Genomic DNA, 23,990 nt, shown 5'->3' on the forward strand with positions numbered 1-23,990 from the left:
CTATCTCCCTCATCTGTTTTCTCCACAAGCGCCTCCCTCTTTCCCTTATCTCTTTTGAGCCTCTCACCCATGGACAACACATGGATGAACAACACCGAGAGGAGGACGAAGAAGAAGCGACGTGCGTGGGATGCGGACTGGCCTTCAAGCGACATGCGCAGGGCGCGGCCTCTGAGCAGCGCGGGCATAGGGTGTGACGGCCCCCTTCGAGCTGCCCTAGCGAGTTTAGGGTGGGTCCAACACTGTAACACCCTAAAGTTTCAATTTTCGTAGTAGCTTAAAGTTTTGCTAGAATTAAATAGGGTCGTAGATTTTTGTTCAATTAGAAAGAAATTAATTTCTAAATTTAAATTATCATAGGTTATATTTGTGTTTGATGCATTCATACTGTTGTAGTTGCAATAGGTTTCTATGAGTGAAAAATATTTGCAAAAAGTTCGCTAGGAGGCATTCGTTTAAAATCTCTTTGCAAAAATCATTAAAAAATAAAAAGAAAAGCTTTTCTTAATTTCTTAAACATTCTCGGGCCATTTTTCCTCTCTCAAGCCCCTTATCTCCCTCTCTCCTTTTTTCTTTCGGGCCACCTCCCTCCCCTCTCCCCTCTCGGGCCGAAGCCCGGCCTCCTCCCATGCGCTCTGGGCCAGGCCCATCCGACCGAGCCGGCTGTTCCCTACTCCCGATCCACCCCTCTCCCTCTGTCCTGCTGGCCCGTACCAAGCCGAGCCGCCACGTCAAGCTGCCGAACCCTGGCTCGCCTTCTTACTCCTCCGCTCGGCTCTTTCCTCTCCGTCGGCTGCCGCGATTTCCACTCCTCCCCGCACCTTCTCTCCCTCCCGAAACAGCCGGAATTAAGGCATCAAACCCAATTAAGGCACCCCAACCATTTCCCTCTCTTTATCCCTCTCTAATGCCCGAATCAATGCGGTAACCGCGGGCAATTATGGCCATGAAGCGTCGTCCATTTCTCCTCTGCACCTGGTCGCTCCACCTCGCCCCAAGGCTATTTATGCTGTCCTCGAGCTCCACCTCAAGTTTCCATGATCTCCCTAGCCGCGCTTGCCCCGCCTCCCTCGTCCTTGCGTCGTTGCTGCCCGTCTTCTTCCTAAGGTCCGGCGAGAAGCTCCACCGCACGGGATCTCGACATCTGAGCTGGCCCCACCCACACCAAGGGCGTCTCTGGAACCGCGAGCCCCCGATGTGTCCACCCTAACAATCCTCGACAACTCTTCACCATTAGAATGCCATCTCAACCGCACACCGATGACCATTGGTTGCACTCATCGCCATCCACCATCACCAAGCTGCCGTCGACCTGCTCAAGCCCTCGGCGATGATTCCTGTGTGCACCTCTTTCTTTTTCGGTAGATTCTATCGAGACCCGTGCTCGGATGCGCATGTTTGAGTCTCCGGCGATCCTCCGGTGATGTACGTGGTGACTCTGCCATCCCAAGCTGCCAGCGGTAGATGGAAGCCAATGGAGCTCTGGGAGCCGTCCGATCTTTATTGAATGGTTAGGATTGGAATGGTTGCATACCCCTTCATTCTGCTGAGTCAACACAAATCCTGCCCTCCTGTCTTTCTTTCTCATTGAATGAACCACTGCATTCATAATCCGAGTTAGCATCCTAGGTGGCACCACGTCACCTACCATCTCAGCCAACCAAGCCCAGTCAACCCCTATTTTTTTGCATAAACCCCCTGGTCTTTTATAAATAAGCTTTTAGCACATACCTTTTTGCAATTTAGCCCCTATAGTTTAGTTTATTTTCAAAGAAGCCCTTTTACCTTCAAAACCTTATATCTTTTTGCTCGTAGCTCTGATTTGGGTGATTTTCGCAGTCAAATTCTCGTAGCTCTGTTCTTAGTAGTTTTAGGGTTTATATGTTAGATGTTTATCCTATATTGAATGATTGTCTAAATTGGAAACCTATGAATATGGTTTACTAGCACTTGTGTGATTATCCTTGTCGTCGTTGATCAAGTCGTGGGAAATAAAGGGTAGATATGCTAGTCGTTGTCATCGTTGGGTTATGAGATTAAACGTGACTAATGATTATGCAGCATGAATTGGGAGTGGTAATCTTTTGTAGCAACATGGTATAGGGATCCTAACAGGATGGTTCGATTGAGGATGGTGCAAGAAGATGAATGTGTTTGTTCCTGTGTGGGACCCTAAGGACTGGTTCTTGAAGCTTGTGACCCGGCTAAACTACACAACCATGAGACCTATATGGGTACGACCTGACCAATTAATTAGCCACTCCTCCGGTTCTGTGAGCACTAATGGATGGTTGAGTGGCATAAAAGGAGGCTTCTGCAGTGATGTAATCACTGTTAGCGGTGAAACCTTAGTGGGTGCTTACAGCTCGACGGGAGCTTTGTAAAAGCCTTATATGTGATCTCCTGGCGACACACCATAGGAAGTGTGTAAGTGCTTGGCCAGAACAACAACATGGAGGCTGTTACCTGGTAATGCGGGTGATGAAATCACGACTCGTGGGTAAAGTGTGCAAACTCTGTAGAGTATAAAACTGATCGATCAGTCGTGCTCACTGTCAAGAGCGACTTGGACTTCTTTTTGATTAGTTGGTATCATGGTTGTGATTTGGATGGTCAGGTAGCTAGGTAATGGGATTACCTGATGAGTTTTGGTAGCCGGATATGGAATATCTGGTGAGTTTGGTAGTCGTATGGGATTCGATGAGCTGTTATTCTTGTTTAGTTGTGTCCTCACTTAGTAAATAGGATGTCTATTGTTGGAGTTATAGGTTAATGTTGCTTAGTGCAGTTAACCAGTGTCTAACCTTTTCTTGACTTGAGCCATATATCATACTTTCATACACTTGTGGAGTACATTATGTTCTCACACCTGTTGCTCACTTTCTTGCATACTTCTGTTGTTCAAAAGCTGTCAATGAAGCTGCACCCTTCAATAGAGATGACTTCAACCCGAAGCTCCTATTCTAGATTTGTGTTCCCCCGGTTGATGCCTGTGGAAGATGTAAGACCGTCTGGTGCTGGAGTTTACCTTTCTGCTGCACTTTTCTTTTAGACCATCAGGTCCTTTTGTAATAAGTTATATCGATAATATAATTTTGACACTGTGATGATACACTAATGATGTAACGTATGTATGAAACTTGATCCTGACATATATGTGGTTGTACCTGGTTTTGTTCCTTTAAAACTGGGGTTACAAACATGCGGGCGAGGTTGACCATGGCGGCCTCATCCTTGTGTTTTAGTTGATTTATTTGAGTTAATTTGTTCTTATGTTCGAGCAATATATGGATGAGATGAGTTGATTTGATTGTGAGATGTGTTGGTATGAATGAAATGAATCGATTTGAATGTGAGATGTGTTCATATGGATGAGATGAGTCGATTTAATTATGAGATGTGTTCGTATAGATGAGATGAGTCGATTTGAGCATGCGGCGGTGGTGGTGATGGCAGCGGGAGCACCGTGTTGAGCGGCGATAGGACCGGCAGCCGAGCCGGCTTGTTTCCATTTCTTTTAGCTACCGGTCCACCCATCACTGCTGATTCGTGGTAGTGATGGTGAGTTTTTTTGCCGGTTCCAAAACCGACACTCGTAGTTATTGACTATTAGTGCCAAATAATCAGTGGTGGTTCAATATCCGTCACTAATAACAATTTTTAACTGCCACTGGTAACATATTTTGTAGTAGTAGTGTCACTATACTATATTTTTCTTCACTACTGCAGAAACCCCCTCCACTGCTATCTCCAAAACCCCATTCACTGCCGGTTTTGGAGTTGGCAGTGATAGTCGAGAACTATAACTTTCAGCTGAAGGATTTGGCCGGCAGTGATACCCAAGGCATCACTGCCAGCTGAAGCCTTCGACCGACAGTGAATGAAGGTTTCAGTCGGTAGTGTTTTCCCTCTCCTCTCTCCTAGGTCCTCCCTCTCTCTATCCTCTTTTACTCCCTCTCTCTCTCTCCTCGATCTCTCTGTCTCTCTCTCAATACATACATACAATGATACATATATTTACTATAAATCAATAATAAAAGCACTTTCATTAATACATAGTGATGAACATATATTACAAGTCAGGCATCGACAAACATACATATATACATAATAGTTCTTATAGGTCACCCCTAAGAAGTCGGTCAAGTTGAGCCAGTCTAGTATCCTTCTACCTCTCCCATGATGAGGACCACGTCTCTGTACTGACGACTGATGGTGTGTGTACGTTTGGGGACGCGCGGGGGGCCAATGATGGTGGAGCGGAGGCCCCGGCCACGCCTGATCGACCGCAGCGCCGCCCATGTTCCAGGCTTGCCGGTGTGTCAAAGACATCGAAGTCGAACTCCTGAACGCCTCTACAGTTTGAGCCTTCAGCCTCCTCCATAGCACACTGACAGACCACCCTCTTGTCCTCCTCCTCGTGGGCACGTTTACAGGACGCTGCTTCTTAGTCCTTTGCAGTGCACAACTGACGGGCTAGCTTCTCATCCTCCTCCTAGGCACGCTTACTGGTAGCTGCTTCTTCCTCCTCCTTTCGCATTGTATATAGTAATTCATATCATTCATTAATAAATAGTAATTAATGTCATTCACTAATATTGTATCAATTGGCGAAATATAATATGTTGTCAATCCCCTTGGTAGCCTTCCTCCTTTTCGCATACTCTCTATTAGAAGGTACGGTGTCATCTAAAGGTCTCTCGCTTGTGAACATCACAATTGGTTCATGAAATAGGTTGATAAAATGTTCCAAGAAGAACCGGCCATCTGTTCTTGAAGGGAATGTATTTTTGTAGGTTGCAACACACATATGCGTAGTTTGGAGTACCGCGTTTGAAGAATTGAAAGAATTAGTCCTTGAACACGTGTAGAAATTGAAAAGAAGATGTCGATATGTTATTTAATACCTCGTGATCATTGAACCTAACAACCTCTCCATCCGTGCTGAATGCGTGCATGAAAGTAAGAACATAAAACGCGCAGAGATTGTTGCCAGGTGACTGCCTCATACATTTTAAGAGAAAAGGATTCGTTAGTGGAATGAATTGAACATTTTAATTCAGTAGGAAATGCAAGACATGAATATGAATTATGTACTAGAAAGTTAGTTTTTACATCATACTGCTTCCTAAATGGAAAGTGGATAACACTTTCTTTTTTTTTACAATATCTTGTGTGCGCCCTATACGTGAATATAAATACAAATTAAACTTAGATGCAATCATCGAGAAGATTAAATGATCAAGTTAACTTGTTTAGCATGTCGATGAGGTGCTGGTAAGTCATCTTATCTTTCTTTTGTGAGTCCAAGCCAATGATCTTGTTTAAGTCTATGTGGATGACAAAGAGGATCCAATGAAAACTGCCACTACATGAAAAAAAAAGATAAAGGAGACACGAAATTAGTGACAGGCCGTAATATGACCTGTGACTTATGTTAAAAGTGAAAGGTCGTAGTTGTGACCCATCACTGATGACTCGTCATCAGTGATGGGTCATCCTAGACCAGTCATAAGTAACGGGTCATCCAAGAGAGTCATTAGTGATGGGTCACAACTTGACCTATCACTAATGACAAGTTTTGACCCATTAGAACAGATGAAGGAATCTTAATTAGTCAATCATTAGATGTATTAGTCAATAAGTTTGATGAAATATTAGATATATTAGCCCATCAACGCTTCAATTTTTTTACGTAGTTGTGACATATCTAATATATCTTTCATAATGTATCAATTATAAATCTAGCTAGTATTAATTAAAAATAATAACTATATAATTTTCTGTATCTAATAGTAAAATTTGCATTGATTTGCAAACCATAAAATGTGTAGTAAAATGGTAGAAGAAAATATTATTTTTCTAAAGCAATTTGATTTATAGTAGTGTATTCACAAATATTTTTTATTTTTATTTTATTTTTCTCTTATTTTTCTCACCTCACAAACACTAGAATAGGAACCACTGTATATTTATGCTCAAGTTTGATGTAAGGGATGACAGCTAGGAACACAAACGCGCATTCCAAAAATGGTACAAAAACTTTCAGGGGTGAGAACTCAATATTTCAAGCCATTTCTGGCCTAGAAAAATTCGCTAAACCCGACAAGATCAGGGGTAAACAAACGTAACTTTTTTTTAGATGTCTGTAGAATCAAAAAATGTCAAAATCAGAGCCTGTATGCAAAAATTATACCCGTTTAATTGAAGACACTCCAGATCAACTGGTTTGTGTGTCTATTGTACAAAGATCAAAAGTGACAGATCATAACCGTGACCTGTTACTTATTACAAGTCAAAAGTGATGGGTTACAGTTATGACCCGTCACTTATGATCTTCGACAAAAAGATTAAAAGGATATCCTACTCCTTTCAGAACGCAAGTGAGGGTGAAGTGGTAAGGCGGAGACGCGCACGAGGGTAGGTCGTGAGTTCGATTCCCACGGTACGCACATTATGAAAATAGCTTGAAAAATAGCAAGGGATATGTGGCGAGTGGTGATGGCTCTGAGTTGGGTTGGCTCAGGTGAAAAATATTTTTTTAACTTTTTTTTATCCAAAAAGCGCAAAAACCTTTCATCAGTTATAAGTGACGGGTCATAATTGTGACCCGTCACTTATGACTTATAATAAGTGACCTGTGACCCGTCACTTATGAAGGTTATAAGTGATATGTTATGTTTTGACTCATCACCAATAATCTCATTGGTGATAGGTCCTTATCCATCATTTATGATTGGTCATCAGTGACGCGTTCGGGATGACGGGTGTGGGACTCGTCATCCATGGTAATTATGACCTGTTACTTTTGAGCTTTTTTCGCATAGTGTGCAGAATATGTCATTATAGCAGATTAGTACTAGAATCGAGTTGCCCATAAAATGAGGATGCCTTAGTGCGCAAACACGTACCTATAGTTGTAGGGTAAGAGTATGAATTTCTTGTATTGGTGGTGAAGCAGACACTTCAATAAGTAGTCCTCGGTGAAGTCTGGATTCTTCGTTACAAGTTTCTAGTTTACAAGCCTAGGATCGAGAATCCTACTTTCTTATCTAAGTATTGTTCATATACTTGGATCTTCATTCTATGAAAGAGAAAAGTTAGCTACGCAATTTCAAGATACAGGATCATATAATGTGAATTATATGCACAAAGTCACATATAGAGTTCACACTCTGACTATAGTCACATCGAGGGCATCTTCCTTGTATAGTTTATACAAGTACAAGAATTCTAACCAAAAGATGCCATCCTCATTGAGGAAATATTCATCTTTGTATCTTGTGGGGAACGCCTGAAAACACTGCCTTGACTGCTCTAAGTATCATTGATGTAATCGACGCATTTGAGTTGTACGGTTTCTTTCTATATCTGGTTTGACCAAAGGTTTGCTCAAATCAAATGGTCATGTAACATCTAACTTTGATATATCCACTCCCACAGTAAATCATGCTAGTTCCTCTACTGTTATTCTTGAATCAGCTAGGAAGTCCGCAATCTTGGAGCATCCTTAATGATTGGGCCTGGTTTGCTCTTGGCTTGCTTCTTGTTGATGTGTTCATAGTTAGTCGGTGTCTTACTTGAAGCCGCCCTTATCGGTTTAGCTTTGGCCATTTTCAGGAAAAAAAATTCAAAGCATCTTCAAGCACAACAGGCTTCGATGGAGGTGGTAGAGGATGAAAATGAGAAGTGACACTGGACTCTACAATCTTTTTTGTTTCCTCAGCAGTGAGTGAATAGACATCCTTGTGTTCTATCAACTCCTTAGATGTCACCTACTTCTTAGATGATGTCATATGCTTGGATTTTGTAGAATCTGATCTTGTTTTACGAGCTGGTGGTTGGCTTCTTGATGGTGTTGGCTTCTTGAGCGATGGACTTCTTCGAGGTGATGGATGAGGAGGTGGACTTCTTTTGGGAGATGACTGAGGAGAGGAAGATCTTCGAGGTGACGGCGGCCTGGGGTGTATTGGAGAGTAGAGATTCTCGGGAGCTGTCCTTGGTGGAAACACTATGTAGACCTTCTCCCACACGATGAATATGTGCTTGTTCTCTCCTATAGTGTTTACCCCCTCCTCTGCGGGGGGTAGTCCACCTCAATATGGTGGTACTGGTCAACTACCTCGTCTACTTCGACCACGATATAGCCCTTCGGTATCGGACGTCCGTGCAAATGTTCATGGGAGCCACGTGGATAAGCCACACCAGAAGCCACCTTGATGGTAATGTTCCTAGAACCACCGTGTAGTTCACACGGTGTCCGTGATGTGATGAGGTCCATAGAATAAGTGATGGAGTTAGCTCCCAAAACTCCCATGGATGCACAACTACTCCAATGACCACCGGGGCTGGAGCGTGCAACATTAGGAGACGCTATCGATCATTCCTATTCTCTCACAATGGCACACCGTTCATGCATAAGGGCTTGTTGTACTGCCTGTGCTCTTTTTTCTTCTATAAATTCCCTCTCCTTTTAGCACTTGTTAAAGAATTTCCATCATCCTAACTTGCTCTGCCTCTCGTTTTACATCTCGCTCTGCTTAGGATCTCTTTTGACTCTTGGAACTGTCGACGCCGCCTAGGAATCCATGTTTCCAACCCATCACTCCAACACCTCATGTGCGACCACCGTGCTCCTTATTTCCTAGGACCAAGGTGAGCTCGTCCTTATCCCTGTCTGGTTTGAAAGAGCCCTGTGCAGACTACTTGTGGTCTTCTGCAAGCTTTTTGCAAGATCTTGCATCACTTAAGGGTCTTTAGAGGTCGTAAAGGATAAGCTTCCATAAGACGAGTAAGAAGCACCCTTCCCAAGAAGGAAGTGTATCGATTGTTCACTCCAGCCCTCCATCTCAAGTGTGACACCTCTTTCTCGTAGTTCATCTAGTTGTTGTTGCTAATGCCTTTTTTTCCTCATGTACCCATGACTGCTGACTTTGTGGGGGTACAGGTTCTTCTTCGAGTTTACTTTGTTCACCTTACTCAACCTCTATGCTTCTTTCGATAACTTGTACTTCACAAAGGCTTGCAAATGATTTTCTAATTGTGGCTATTTGTGGAAATCTGGCGTTGTACCTTTCTGCACATATGTTCTGTTCAGTGTCCCCTTCTAGTTCTTAAATGAAAGACCTATGATCATTAGTGTCTTATGCTTAACTACTTTCATATTTGTCTCTTCAGGGAAGTCAAACTTTTTGGACTACAAGATATCGTTCTTGATTGAATCAGGACCTCGTTCACGAGTCCACAATCTGTAGTTCATGGACACTTGATCCTTAACAACAATTCCACAGACTAACTTGTATGGCCCTATAACTCTCTCTGGTGCAGTTGGCTCCCCTGTTGGTAAGACCTCTGTGATCACAAATGTTTCCATAGGCATCTTCGATGGACCTCGGACACGATACCGCTCCTGGGATTGCTCATTGTCGTGACCCTCTGGAGCATCAAGCATATGCACATAAGTGAAAAAACTATTAGAAACCTATATAATAATATGTAGAACAGATGCATTCATCTACTTATGAATTACCTCATCGCCTCCACATGCGTCTGTTTGGTCCAGATTGAAGTAGTGGCTTGGGCTACCTTCTTCAATATATGACGATGATGCTACAACTTCTTCTAGCACCTGGGCTGGATCGGCGTTTGGTGATGCCATCCCTTCCTAGGAGTTCTGCATACGATGACGACGAGTAGTTGAGTATTCTACATATAAAGAGCAGAGGAAGTAGGGAGAAAGAGATAAAGCTGACGAGGGAGGGAGGGAGGGAGGTTGTCGAAAGAGTGAGATAACCACGAAGGAGTCGATAGATAGAATGCATACACATATAATAATGTAAATGAGTACATTACGACCACATTTAACAAAAAAAATTCTCATCTTACATAGCAAAATAGGCATAAAGGTACTGACAGTTGACACACTGATTTTACAAGTCACATCATCTTATATAGAAAAATAATGATGATTACAACCAGAACTAGGATTATGACATCTGTACATGTGAAATCACACTTCTTCTTATTTTCAAAGTTAGCCAATTTTAGCTCGGCTTGGATGACTTGACTGTTGTATGCCGTAACAACATCATGTTGGAAATTGTATCCTTTGTAACATGTTCCTTTGAATCCATTAACTTGTGCATGGCATTCCTCCTAATTGAAGAACACTCCACTTTGCCGACTAGGATGAACAACATACCATGTCATAGTAGTCCTAAATTTCAGAGAATATGTAAACATGATATACTACAAATCACACTAACACCAAAGACCATGAATACAGAATTCATGAGCCAGAAATTCTAATTCTAAAACAACCTTAAAGAACTTGCACCCTATCCACAGCCTAATCAAACATAGTGTCAACATATGTAAAACCATTTCCTACTAAAGAATATGAAATTAAGAAGTCGTGCTATGTTCCACACATAGAAAAAACAAGAAATAATGCAGACAACCAGGAGTCTATCCATACATTCTTTTAAGTTGGCTATATCCATACATGCTAAAAACTCTTTTGGACTAAATCAACCAATATATTGCATTGGTGATATGCATGTGTAATTACATTGCAGTATCGATTTATATTGCCATATGATTGATTCTATTAAACACATGAACTCTCTTTACAACTAAATAAACCAATCTCTCTGTCTAGCTGGCAATATCCACACATTATTTCTCCCTTTGAATATGTCAATGATGCATCGATGATATTCCATTTTATAGCACATCAACAAACTTGAAAATAAGAAAGATGATTCAGTTACCCGAACAATCACCACCGTAACCCCCTCTCCTCTCCTCCTCTAATCCAACATTCCAAACTAATATGGTCCTCATGATCGACCAGTTACCCCAACAATCACCACTGGAACCCCCTTGGAGCTCAAATCGGCCAAATGCAGCACACAATTAAAGCTCAGAACGGCTAGTACCCGCAAGAAGGCAAGGGTCTGGGCGCGGGGTGTGCGGGCTAGGTGTCGAGGAGGATGAGAAAGGCACCGGGGAGGTGGATAGTATAAGCGCCTGGGAGGAGGACGACAACGTCAGGGAGGACAGGGACAGAAGGAATGGGCTCATCGGTGCGGGCTCGTGGTCCTCCGGTAGCGTGGGCGCCTTGGCGTTAGGAGGTGTTTTGGCATAGGACAGAGGGAAGATGAAATATTTTCTAAGTGTCAAAGGGTGCAGGGCGTTGAGCCTTTTTTTTATAGGGTAGGACTTTCACTGTCGGCTCAATATAACCACCGGCAATGAAATGGTACCTTCACTGCCAACTCAAGAGGACTACCGGCAGTGAAACTACTTCCACTGTTGACCCAATATATCCACTGGCAGTGAAAACCCTTTCACTGCTGGTGCCACAGGGTGCAAAAAATTTGTTTTAGCTTCACACGCGCACGCAGAGACTCGAACCCACGACCTACACCAAGTAAGACTGAACAAACCACTGCGCTACTCAAGTGATTTTGATTGAGTTTGTATTATCTATATTATTAACATTCTATCGACCTAAAATCCTAATGCATATTTATTTAAATTTGAACTTGCTATATACCAAAATTAAGTTTTGTATATACCTAAATTTTCTGGTTCAATTTCTAATTCAATAAAAAATTAAAATAAATATGTTTATACCTAAGTTTCTATATTGGGGCCTTCTAATTAATTAAAAATTATAATTGGGGCTTCCTATATATCTTAATTTCATCGATAAATATGTTAAATCATTAAAAATTGAAAATAAATATGCTCATAACTATAGGTAATTCATTAAAAATAAAAAACAGTAATACATAGAAATAATGCTAGCTTGTGCTATTGTTAATTCATTATTAAAAATCAAAAACCAATATGTTCAATAATAAAGACATCTTCCACCATAAACTACAAATTGAAGCTTTCATAACAAAAGTGAGGTATAATTGTATCTAAAACAAATTCATACATAGTAATTAATATAATTTTGCTACTTTGTCTTAACGATTCGTCATTCATTATGATCACAGCGTACATAGGGAGGTTCGTCGGTGTCTTCCAGGATCCATGTCAACGTCCTCTCCAAAAGGAGGTAGCGTACCCATGTTGGTGGAGTAACCGGATAGAACTTTGATTTCATGCAAGTACTTGCATATTGCAATTTTCTCCGCCTTACTTAGACTATAGCTAGCTGGATCAAGATATTTATCACCTTCTTCCATATTTTCAGGACGTAGATCCTATCTAAGTTTCAAATATTTTAGGTCATTCCGTGCTTAGAGTGTATCCTTTGTTTTGCTAGGTATGTCTAGTAACATACCAATCAAGCTATCACACACGTTCTTCTCAATGTGCATGACATCAATTGCGTATCGAACCACCAAATCCGACCAATAAGCTAAGTCATAAAAACATATTTCCTTTGAACATAGGAGCTCCAAACCAGTGTACTCCTGCATCCCTTTCCAAGGATAACCCTAAATCCCTTTACCATCTCATATACATATCTCCTAGTGCGATGCTTAGGAGGTGATTAAGTCTCAACTTTCCTATCAAAATTTCTCTTGTTGTTGCAGTACGGCTGATCCTTACGAAGAAATTTACAATGGCATAGGTACATCATTTTTCGGCTATTCTTCAGCCACAAGATCTCCATTTCATCCAAACAATACACGTATGTACAGTAGCCTTTGATAGTCTGGCCCGATCGGTTGCCAAGGGCTGACCAATCATGGATAGTTACGAACAACATTGCATGTAGTGTAAAGTTCTCTCATTTGTATGCATCCCATACCTGGACACCATCATTCCACAGTATTACAAGATATTCCATTAATGGTTTCATGTAAACATCGATATCGTTGCCAGGTTGCCTCAACCCTAGTATTAGAACCGGCATCATAATGTACTTCCCCTTCATACACAACCAAAGAGGAAGGTTGAAGATACATAGAGTCATAGGCCAAGTGCTATGACTACTGCTCATGTTGCTAAATGGATTTATCCCATCCGTACTCAGCCCAAATCTTATATTTCTCACATCTTCTGTAAAGGGCTACTTGTATTTCCTATCGATATTTCTTCACTGTGTAGAATCAGCGGGGTGTCTTAGCATTATATCATCCTTGCGCTCCTCTCATGTCACCGCATCAGTTCGACATTCATTTCTTTTGCGAATAAATGCTCCAAATGGGGGACTATATGAAAATACCACATCACCTTGATGGGAGGCCTTTTATTTTTCCTTTGCCATCAATATCATCATGGTCATGCTTGTACCATGATGCACCACAGACGAGACACGCTTCCAAGTCTACATGCTCTTTACGATACAACATGCAATCGTTTGGACATACATGTATTTTCTGCACTTCCAACCCCAATGGGCACACAACCTGCTTGGCCTGGTACGTGTTTTCTGGTAGCACATTTCCCTTTGAAAGCAATTTCTACAAGAACAGTAATAATTCTATAAAGCTTGTATCAGACCACTCATTGCTTGCCTTCAATTGTAGCAGTGAAAGCACGGTATACAACTTTGTGTGCTCCTTCTCGCAGCCTGGGAACAATGGTGGTTTAGAGTCCTCTATCATACGCTGGAACTTTTAAAACTCTCTTTCATTGGTGAAGTTCCCCTCCCCATTGTGCGACATCTGCTCTAGATCATCGACGTCGGTGTCAGAGTCGATGTCGGCCAACATCTCCTCTAGATCATCATCGATCAATGTATCTCCGGCAGACAGCATATCGATGTATTAATCAGCCGGCGTATCGGTGCACAAGTTTTCATCTTCTCTGCGAATGTATTGCCCTCCTGTATGATCTCAACTTCACCGTGCTTGGTCCAACGAGTATAACCAGGTATAAAGCCCCTTTTGCATCAAGTGAGAATGTATCTACTGGGTGGTGGAAAACTGTTTTTTTGTTCTCACAGTCGACACATGGACAACATATGTATTGAGACTGTGTATTTGACTTGTGCGTCGCAGCTTGTACCAGAAAACAATCCATGCCGTTCTTGTACTCTATACTCACACAGCTTACATCGTACATCCATCTTCTGTTCATCTACAATTATATCATTCTTGTAAATCCAAATTCATAACATCTAGAAGATTTTGCGATCACCAACAAATAAATTACCTTGTCATCTCCTACAAGCAATTAGCCCGAGTTGGAGGAGCCGCCTTTTGCATGCTTTTGTATCCGCTACCGATGAGTGTTTATTGGTATCATCCATAAAAATTTTCTTTATTATTCAACCCCTTATCTATGACTCATTAAGGAAACATGAAAAATAAATACGCTCATACATAAAGTTTCTACATTAGAGCGTGTAAACAAAGAAAATACCAAACATACAATTGGGTCTTGCTACATACCTAAATATCATGGAAATTTTTTCTAATTCATTAAAAATCAAAATAAGGGATAAGATCAACTTTAGCTTTAAGGTAACATTTTAAGTTAAAATGCAAAATATAGAATTTAACTTGGGGATTTCAACTTACTTGAGCTCAAGAGGCTCCTAGAAGCTTGCTTGCTGTTTAGAAAAAATATAGGGTTCACTTGTCCAAAAAATAAAGAAAAGATAAATAAGCAAATAGAGAGAAAGGAAGGGATTTTGTTTGGATAGCTAGAGAGAGCACATCTAGACCTTCTTCTTGACCAAAAAAGAGCTTGAGTGGTGAGGGAATCAAAGGGAGAGAAGAAATGAAATGGGTGCTACCGTGTGAGAGTCTGTGAGGGGGAGAGAAAGTTCTGATCGAACTGTTTGTCAGTACTGCAAAAGAGCACATCAGTGCCGATTGAAAAATGGCTTCACTGCCAGTTTTTCAACTGGCACTCTTTACTCAGCACTGATACTCGACTAGTATCAGTGCCAGTTGTGCACCTGACACAATTGCCATTTCTAAAGAATAAAAAAGGAAAATTGGGCGGATGCCACTCTCGTCGCCACAGCCGTCGGGCACTACCGGGCACACCTACAAACGCGGCGGCTCGAAGGCTATCGCCACAACACAGCACATGCACGGCTCAAAAGCCCTTCAGCCCATGCATGGCAGCACAGTGCAACTCCTCACGACCGCCATTCGACGCGCTCCAGCTGCATCCAACACTCCTAGCCATCCTTAACCGCAAGACCACAGCACCTCAGCCAGGCCCGTGTGGAGCCTGTCCGGCTCGATCGGCCCTAGTGAAGTCCCTCGAAGCCATCGTCGCCAGATCCAATGGAGCCCCTCGACGCCACCGCCGCCAAATCCAGAGGCCATGAGCTTGCTGTCGCCAGATCTGGTGACCACGAGCTCGCCGTCACCTTCCTCGCTGGTGGAGACCGCGAGAGAGAGGAGAGAGGCTGGATGAGGCAAGAGACCAAGAGAGAGAGAGAGAGAGAGGCCGGTGGAGGCAGGAGACCGAGAGAGAGAGAGGAGGACATTGGCGGGGAAGAGATGTCGTGAGGAGTTGCCGGTGAGAATATGAGAACTAAGGGAGAGAGAGAGGAGGTGAGGGTCTGAGGAGAGAGGGGATCGATGGTGCGGGGAAGAGATAAGGTCGAGCCGTGCGCCCGTGATGGATGTGAGTTGAGCTTGAAACCAATTCAATTAAAATTTTGGGTCCGATCCCATTATCAGGGCCGTTTGGAACTAAAAACTGGCACTAATACTATCAGTGCTGGTTTTTAATTCCAACCGACACTAATAAGTTATTATTAGTGTCGGTTGTTTTTTAAAACCAACACTAATACTGGTTTTATTATGAACCGACACTAAAGACCCAGCACGGATGACTAGTTTTGTGGTAGTGTGTTAGCTCGAGCTTGGAGAAAGTGAGGAAGAGGGGCATCACTGCCGGTTGGTGAACTAAGCCAACAGTGATGAGGGAGCAGGGCACCACTGCCATCTCAATCCATCGACCGACAGTGATGACACTTATCACTGCCGGTTCATAAGCCATGATGGCTGATTCCTCTCGCACGGCTTACAAATCTACAATCACTACATAAGAAAACAGCAAATGAGACACCATATTAGTGACGGCTGCTCAACATGTGCCACTAATGTCCTATTAGTGACGCGTCCTTATTGGACCCGTCACTAATATCCCTTCTGATTAGGATCAGATATAGACCCATCACTAATAAGTGGTCATTAGTGACGGGTCTTAACATGACCCTTCACTAATGACTAGATCATCAGTGACGAATCGTCCTAGACTAGTCATTAGTAACGAGTCAAGTTGTGACCCATCACTAATGATAAGGTCATTAGTGACGGGTCATCCTATGCCAGTAATTAGTGACAGGTCAACTTGTGACATGTCACTAATGATAAGGTCATCAATGACGAGTCATCATAGGCCAGTCATTAGTGACGGGTCACAACTTGATCCATCACTAATGATCCACTCATTAGTGACAGGTCGTCCTATACCAGTCATCAGTGACGGATCAACTTGTAATCGGTCACTAATGATAGTATTCGTAAATATTTTTTATTTTAATTTTATTTTTCTCTTATTTTTTCTCACCTCAAAAGCATTAGAATAGGAACCATTGTACATTTATGCTCATGTTTGATATAAGGTGTGGCGGCTATGGACACAAACGCGCGTTTCAAAAACGGTGCAAAAACTTCCAGCGCGAGAACTGAATCTTGTAAGCTATTTTTGGCCTCGAAAAATTCTCCGAACCCAACAAAGTCAGGGAGAAACGGATGTAACTTTTTTTTAGATGTCTGTAGAGTCAAAAAATTGAAATTGGAGTCCGTATGTAAAAGTTATGCCCGTTTTACCGATGCACTCTGGGTCACCTATCAAATTATAACCCTCGACGAAATTTGGCAAAATTAGTCATTAGTGGCAGGTCATGGTTACGACGTGTCACTAATGACCTTAGGCAAAGAAGATTAAAAAGATAAAATACCCGATTTCTATTACAACTACATGATAGTAGAGATGGTAAGTGGCTACACACGCGAAGAGGATGTCGCGGGTTCGATTCCCATGGAACGCAAAATTGAAAACAATGTGAAAAAAACGTGGCTTATGAGGCATATGGGATGGGTCTGTGTTGGGATGGTTCGAGTGAAAAAATATTTTTTTGACTTCTTTATGTCCAAAAAATACGAAAAATATTCATCGGTCATTAGTGACGGGTCAAGATTACAACCTGTCACTAATGTTCGGTCATTATTGATGGAACATTAGTGACAGGTTATAATCTTGACCCGTCACTAATGACTGAACATTAGTGATGGGTCACGATAATGACCCGTCACTCATAACCTCAATAGTAATAGGTCATCATCTGTCACTAATGCTAGTTATTACCCGTCACTAATGACTTTTCTTACATAGTGAGTGATGCCATATCACTGCTGGTATATTAGTAACCGACAGTAATGTGCTGGCATATAAACCTGATTTTATAGTAGTGCATAGACCAAACACAAATATTTCATCACATTATATTATATTAATTTTTGTACATACAAACTACAGCAGTAGCTGTAAATGAAAGAATATAGATCGATCGAGATAGCTAGCATCATAATAGTGATAATATATAGTACATGACTATATATATTTTACAAGCATGGAAGCTAGGCTTGGTGCAAATCAACTTAACTTGCAGACCCACTTGGTCCTTGCGTTGCACGTTTTGTTTCATAGGAAGCCGACCAGCTGACTTGATATTTCTCGAGCGCTTTGCTGTGACACCAATAGCATTCGATCCGTGTGCATTGGTGTTGATGTTTCGCACCAAATTGCAAACATGTGGTGAAGAAATTCTCGTCGCAAGCAGCCAAGGATCCACTAGAGTTGCATGCATGGCCACTTCGCTTCACTTCACTGTGCATGCTATATATTGGTAAATCGCATGCACGCTACATGAAGCGACGTCGCGCCGAGGGGGAAAAACTCAAGCAGTAAATTCTTAAAAAAAGGAAACAATCATGCGTCATATATATACCGTTGTATATGTATGTATATGCGCTGCCTTTAATTAGTTTCCTGTTTCTTCAGTCCTGTTGCAGCTGCTATGCTGGTGCAGTACTGCAGAGTTAAGTCTGCCAACGATCTCCTCCGCAGTTACTGTGAAGCTCTCCTCCACCTGATAAAACGGATAATAGATATTAATCAGATGATCCAAACCATCTTATAGTTATAACTTTGCATCTTAACTAGCAAGATCTCCACAGAGCCAAAAATCTTAGATCAACATCCAACAACCACTATTACATAACCTCACATAGATCACTGCTGATTATGTAAGTATCACTGTCGATTCTTAATTTTCTGTGACCGAACATGATAGAGCCTCAAAGAACCAGTACCGATACCGATTATTAGTGTCAGTTTGTAACACAAACTGGTACTGATAGTCGTTATCAGTACCAGTTTTAGCCACAAACCGTCACTGATGATAGCTACAATACTGGACCATAATTTATTTTCAGTACAACTCACACGTCTGGCTCAACTCACATATGCACTCTCCCGACCTTATCTATTACAGGTGCTCTCTCTCCCTCCCATCTCTTTCCTCCACAAGCGCCTCCCTCTCTCTCTTATCTCTTTTGAGCCTCTCTCACCCATGGACAGCACGCGGATGAACAAACACCGAGAGGAGGACGAAGAAAAAGCGGCATGCATAGGACGCATGACGGCCTTCAAGCGGCATGCGGGGGGCACGGGCGGGCCTTCAAGCAGTGCGTGGCGCGGGCACGGGATGCGGAGGCCTCCGAGCAGACTCCTCCGAGCTGCCCTAGCGAGTCCAAGGGTGGGTCCAAGGCACGGACGAGGTTGACTTGGTGGCCTCAACCTTGTGTTTGAGTTTTTGAGTTGATTGTTCTTATGTTGAAGCAATATATGGATGAGATGAGTTGATTTGATTATGAGATGTGTTAGTATGGATGAGATGAGTCGATTTGAGTATGAGATGAGTCAATTTGATTATGATATGTATTCGTATGGATGAGATGAGTCGATTTGAGCATGCGGCAGTGGGAGCACTGTGTCAAGCTACGATAGGATCGGTAGCCAAGTCAGCTCGTTTCCTTTTTTTGGCTCTTGGTCCACCCATCACTGCCGGTTCGTGATTTGAACCGGCAGTGATGGTGAGTTTCTGTGCTGGTTCCAGAATCGGTACTGATAGTCACTAACTACCAGTGTCGAATAATCAGTGGCAATCCAATACCCACCACTGATGGCATGTTTTGTAGTAGTGAACTCACATAGTATTGTAGTTTAGGCGATCGAAGGATAAAAAATGTTGAGACATGAAATGAGCAAATTTGCAAAATTATTAATTACATTATTATACGAGGATGCCAATTTTTTTCATCCTTACACCAGGATATTGTACCTTTACCTCATCATTGTTGGTTACATCACAAGCGAAACTGAATCAAGCAAACAAAGTTGTTTAAAACAAGCAGGTCAAAGCAAATATAGAATCACACATACATTTTGGAAGGGACTAAATCTCACTTCTCCCAAATGAGTTTTTGTAGGTACCAGTTTGTTGTGTGTTGTGGGCAAATGTACTATACTAGCACATAAGATAAAGTTATACAGAAGCTAGCTCTACTTATGTACAGTCATCTAATTAAATGTCCAACTTTTTCCATAAAAAACAGAACTTTTTCCACATATCATGTTTGAAATTGTTTGCAATATATACCAACCTCTTTTTAATGCTTTAGTTTCTTTGAACGAAAGTTTTCACTCTTTAATTGTTCTACAACTAGTGGAGATCCCAAATATTGTACTTTTATGCTTGACTTTACAGTCGTACTTTGTATGAACCATAAAATCTATGAAACTTTTGTGTGTATTAATTGATATACAATTTCAGCGCTTATTATTGAAGATATAATGCATTGGTTATACAATGTTATCTAACAAGCCTCAACCTTTGTAACCTGGTCTCACAAAATAAGTATTTGGGTCATTTTCTTTTTCTCTCGATTAAAGAGAGAATCGTCACACAATTGTATCAGTTGATCAATGCCACTATAGCATGGCACCACCAAAATAAACAATATAAACCATTTTCCTTATTATTCTCATGATTAACGAGAATTTCTAGGATTTTGTTTCTTTTCCCCGATTCATATGGGAATACTAGCCCCTGATGGTGGAAAGAGGTGCATTGAATCCAATCATTTATATATAAATAAAAATAGATATGCTTTATTTAATATACAGTTACATATCTTAAAGTACGTGCATAGTGACAATATCCTTCACTTTTAAACGTAGGTCAGTAACTCAATACAATTATAAGACTCAAAACTCAATTCAACTATGCGGGCATAGTTTAAATAGACTCATGATACCTTGATACACAGGGAGTGATATATATACGTCGCAATGTTTATAGGGATGGGTCAATGAATGCGATTTCACAAGCTCTTTTAAATTAAATCAAGAAATAAAAGTTAAAGCTGAACCATGCTACTCTTGTGTTGTTAAAACAAGTGATACTGGCAACTCGATTCTCTCTCCCCAAATCCTAACCTTATCATGAAATAAAAGTTAAAGAGCCTTTTTGCCATCATTAGAAGGTACCACAAATTATAATTTGGGAAGTACCAATTTTGATACCTAGGTAGCAAATTTCGGTATCTCTGAAGGTATAATTTCATGGTACCTTATGGTACCTCTCAAGTTAAAGTTGAACCATGCAGCTTATCTTTGATTTGTATTGCAAAAGGTTTCCTGGTAACAGTGAAATGGCTGGAGTATAATATCATACTGATTGTACTAGCAATTTGTGTTTTGACTATGTTCTTCCATTATTAGGAATTCCTAACCAGCATAGCTTTTTACGCACTTCGTGTACGACCAAAACTCCATCAAGCCTTTTAAGAAATGCAGCACGGTACGATTATGATCATATAGCTGAATAGTCCAAAGCGGGGGGAAAAACTTGCCTTTGCCGTGATGGTTATGATCAGAGTGCAAGCCGGGAACGGCATGACATTGGCGTGGATGATGCTAAGGTGAAGCTTCTCAACTTCGGTGAGCACCTTCACGACCATACCCTTGGCGTCCTCACAGTGGACCCTCACCATCACGCTCTTCTCCGAGAACCGGACCTCGATCTCCGGCAGTTGTTTCCTCGCTGCCGGCGTGCCTGACGACACCGACAAGAGGGAGCCATCGTCGTCCGGTTCGGCCGCGCCATGGAGGCATGGCCTCTTGACGAGCAGCACGGTTTCGATGCTCCTACTGTTGCTGCCGCCGGCCTCCATGCCTTTGAGCTTTTCTTGAAGCTCCTTCACGTACCTCGTCGCGTCAGAAAGGATGGTCGCCTTGTCCATCTGATCAGAAATTAACCGTTGCATTGTGCAACTTGTGTCAGGGGTTGATGTCGAAGAAGTGCAGGGGTTTAGTTTCGATTTGGACCTTCTTGAGGCCGGGGATGACTGTGGAGAGCTCGATGAAGCGCTGGTTGATCCTCTCCCGCCGCTTCCGCTCCGCGATAATGTGGTCCTGAGCGTACGGCGCCGACATGGATCCCGCTGCGCTCTTTAGGCCGGATCTCCTCGTCCGCGGTGACCCGTGCACCAGATCCGGCAGGCCCCGTGTAGCGGCGCCGGTGGTCTCCATCACGCCGTCGCTGCCTGGCTGCGCCGAGGCGGCGCTGAAGTTCCAGCTCACGGGCAGGATGGTGCCGCTGCTGCTTCTGATCGGGCCGCGCCTGGCCGAGTTCGGCGACATGGGCCAGATATCATGGTCCACTGCCGCGGGGGCCGAGTTATTGCCGACGCTGCTGCCGTCGGCGATGTCGCCGTCGCCGGAGCTCCAGCTGTTTGCCGCATGGGCTTCCGCGATCAGCTCCTGCACCATTTTGGCTGCGTGCGAGGCCTCGCGGAACGCTTGGAGAGAGGGGAAGGTCGCCTCGCCGCAGTCGCCGTCGACGGCGGCCGCCGGTTGCTCGTGCTGCTGCGTGCTCACCGCCCATTGCATGAACAGGCTCGAGTCCTCCATGTTGACTGATGCCTGCTCGGCAGCTACTGCAGCAAATGATGACATCCTTATTAATTCCTCAGAAATGCAACCTGGGAAGCAATTAACCATATGCATAGCAATGATCATTTAGTCAAGATGCAATGGTGTATGATCGAGAAACCTTTTTTGGATGCAATTTTTAGAAAAAAGCAGCATGTGACCCTCTTTCTAGCTAAATAAATTCAGAGAATTAGACGAGACCAAACTAAAGCACGCAGATCGTCACTCAGCAAAGATGGGATCTGTATGCCTACAATCACCTCAGATCCTTGCAAGATTTGCAAAATACTAGCTTGACAGTACTAGCTAGCCGCCTCCAGTAAACAATATAATGTCGAAAAAACCATGGGAGAGAGCTCCCCTTTTATAGCTAGCGCCACCACATGCAGAGCCCACTCTCTATACTTTCTGCTCACTCGAGTCATCTCAGTGGCGCCTCTGGTATCCCATACAAAAGCCAAGAAAAAGAATATGCAGTCATTTCGGATTCTGATTTCGTGGCCTATATCTAGTGAAAACGATATTTCGCGCAACCATGGAAGGGTGATCAATGAGGTAAAATACAACAATTAATGTTTGCTTGATTTGGCCTCCTATCCAAATCAAGGCTGGTCAGGTGGGCTAGCTGTATTGGGACAGGTTTGATCGACCAATAATACCTAGTTATTTTCCTCTGCTGCCCAATAAAGTTCCTATGCTGATATGCAAGTTTGGAGCCAACTTGGCATCAATATGGAGTTAGCACTTAGCAGATTTCTATAAATCTTATCCCGACATTTAGACCTCGAAATGCCTGTTTTGAAGCTATTAGATGGAGGTTGTTTTCATAGGCTTCCCTTTATTTATCCTTAAGGATTGGAGGCCAAGGAACTTCCCTAAAATCCTTGTTTATCTGTGTATACATGCATGTGCAATTCAAGCAGGTTGGGTCAGTATGCGTTTAGTTGCACTTAAGTTGTTGAGAGGAAAAATTGGGTTTATATATACTTCAGCGCGTCTTTTCTTAGGAAAGTTGTTGAGGAAAAAATGCGTCAACTAAAACGTAACTTTCTACACTACGGAAAATTTACTTTTATATATATATAGATACACGCACGCTTCACATAAACTTCTCACATTTGCCTTTCAGAAATCTAGCTATCTTGCCATCGAAAACGACGGCCGCTTTGGCGTTTTGTCAACTACTAATAAACAAATCGAACCTCCCTAACGCAAGCTTCATCGCTGTTTGCTCTGGAAAAAGGGGAATTTTTCAAATATCCCCATATAAGTCATTTGAAGTTGCAAATTGCCCTATAAGTAAAATTATAGCATCTATCACTCTAAAGTCTAACTCCGGTGAAAATTTTCCCCTGAGGGTTGCTTAGACTATGCTATGTCAACATATGTTCCATGATTTGACCTTGTGTGCTACGTGTAAATTGACAAGGCGGGGATGAGATAATATTGATGATATTTCAGTTTGCTCCACGAACTAGACCAAATGAGAAGTCCAATTGACCTTAATATGTTGTTTAGTTCAAATATTGTGAGCCTAAGTACAAAAACTCAATTACATGTCACAACAATATGGTGATATGAGATTTGGTAAGAACTCTTAAGGGGATTTTGAAACGGGATAAGACTTATGGGGTGATCAATGTAATTATTTTACTTGTAGAAGGTTACATGCAATTTTAGTTAATTTATAGGAGGGCATTTCACTATTTAAGAAACCAACAAAAGAGACACAATACTAATGATGACCGCTCAGAATACGTAAATAATGTGTGATTAGTGACGGGTCCAAAGATGACGTATCACTGATAACAACCTCTGGCTCAGACCCATCTTAGATGATAAGTCATTAGTGACAGATCACAATTTGACTCGTCATTGATAATAGTAGTGACAGGTCTAATTATTACCCATCACTAATGCATCAGTCATTAGTGATGTGTCTACAAAGAGACCCGTCACTGTCGAGGAGAGGACAAAAATCTCCGCCC

At 42.3% G+C, this 23,990-nt stretch overlaps 1 protein-coding gene across 1 annotated transcript; it reads right to left on the reverse strand.

Moving 5' to 3' along the window:
- Nucleotides 1-17,470: 17,470 nt before the first annotated feature.
- Nucleotides 17,471-22,436, reverse strand: LOC133911186 (transcription factor bHLH18-like). The gene is made up of 4 exons (XM_062353393.1): nucleotides 22,263-22,436; nucleotides 21,397-22,007; nucleotides 20,922-21,311; nucleotides 17,471-18,094 (listed from the first exon to the last, which is right to left on the reverse strand). The coding sequence occupies exons 2-4, from the start codon at nucleotides 21,979-21,981 to the stop codon at nucleotides 17,987-17,989; spliced, it is 1,083 nt and encodes a 360-aa protein (XP_062209377.1). The 5' UTR covers nucleotides 21,982-22,007; nucleotides 22,263-22,436; the 3' UTR covers nucleotides 17,471-17,986.
- Nucleotides 22,437-23,990: the final 1,554 nt, after the last annotated feature.

Source organism: Phragmites australis, chromosome 3, assembly GCF_958298935.1.
Source record: "Phragmites australis chromosome 3, lpPhrAust1.1, whole genome shotgun sequence".
In the NCBI taxonomy this organism is placed as follows: Eukaryota; Viridiplantae; Streptophyta; class Magnoliopsida; order Poales; family Poaceae; genus Phragmites; species Phragmites australis.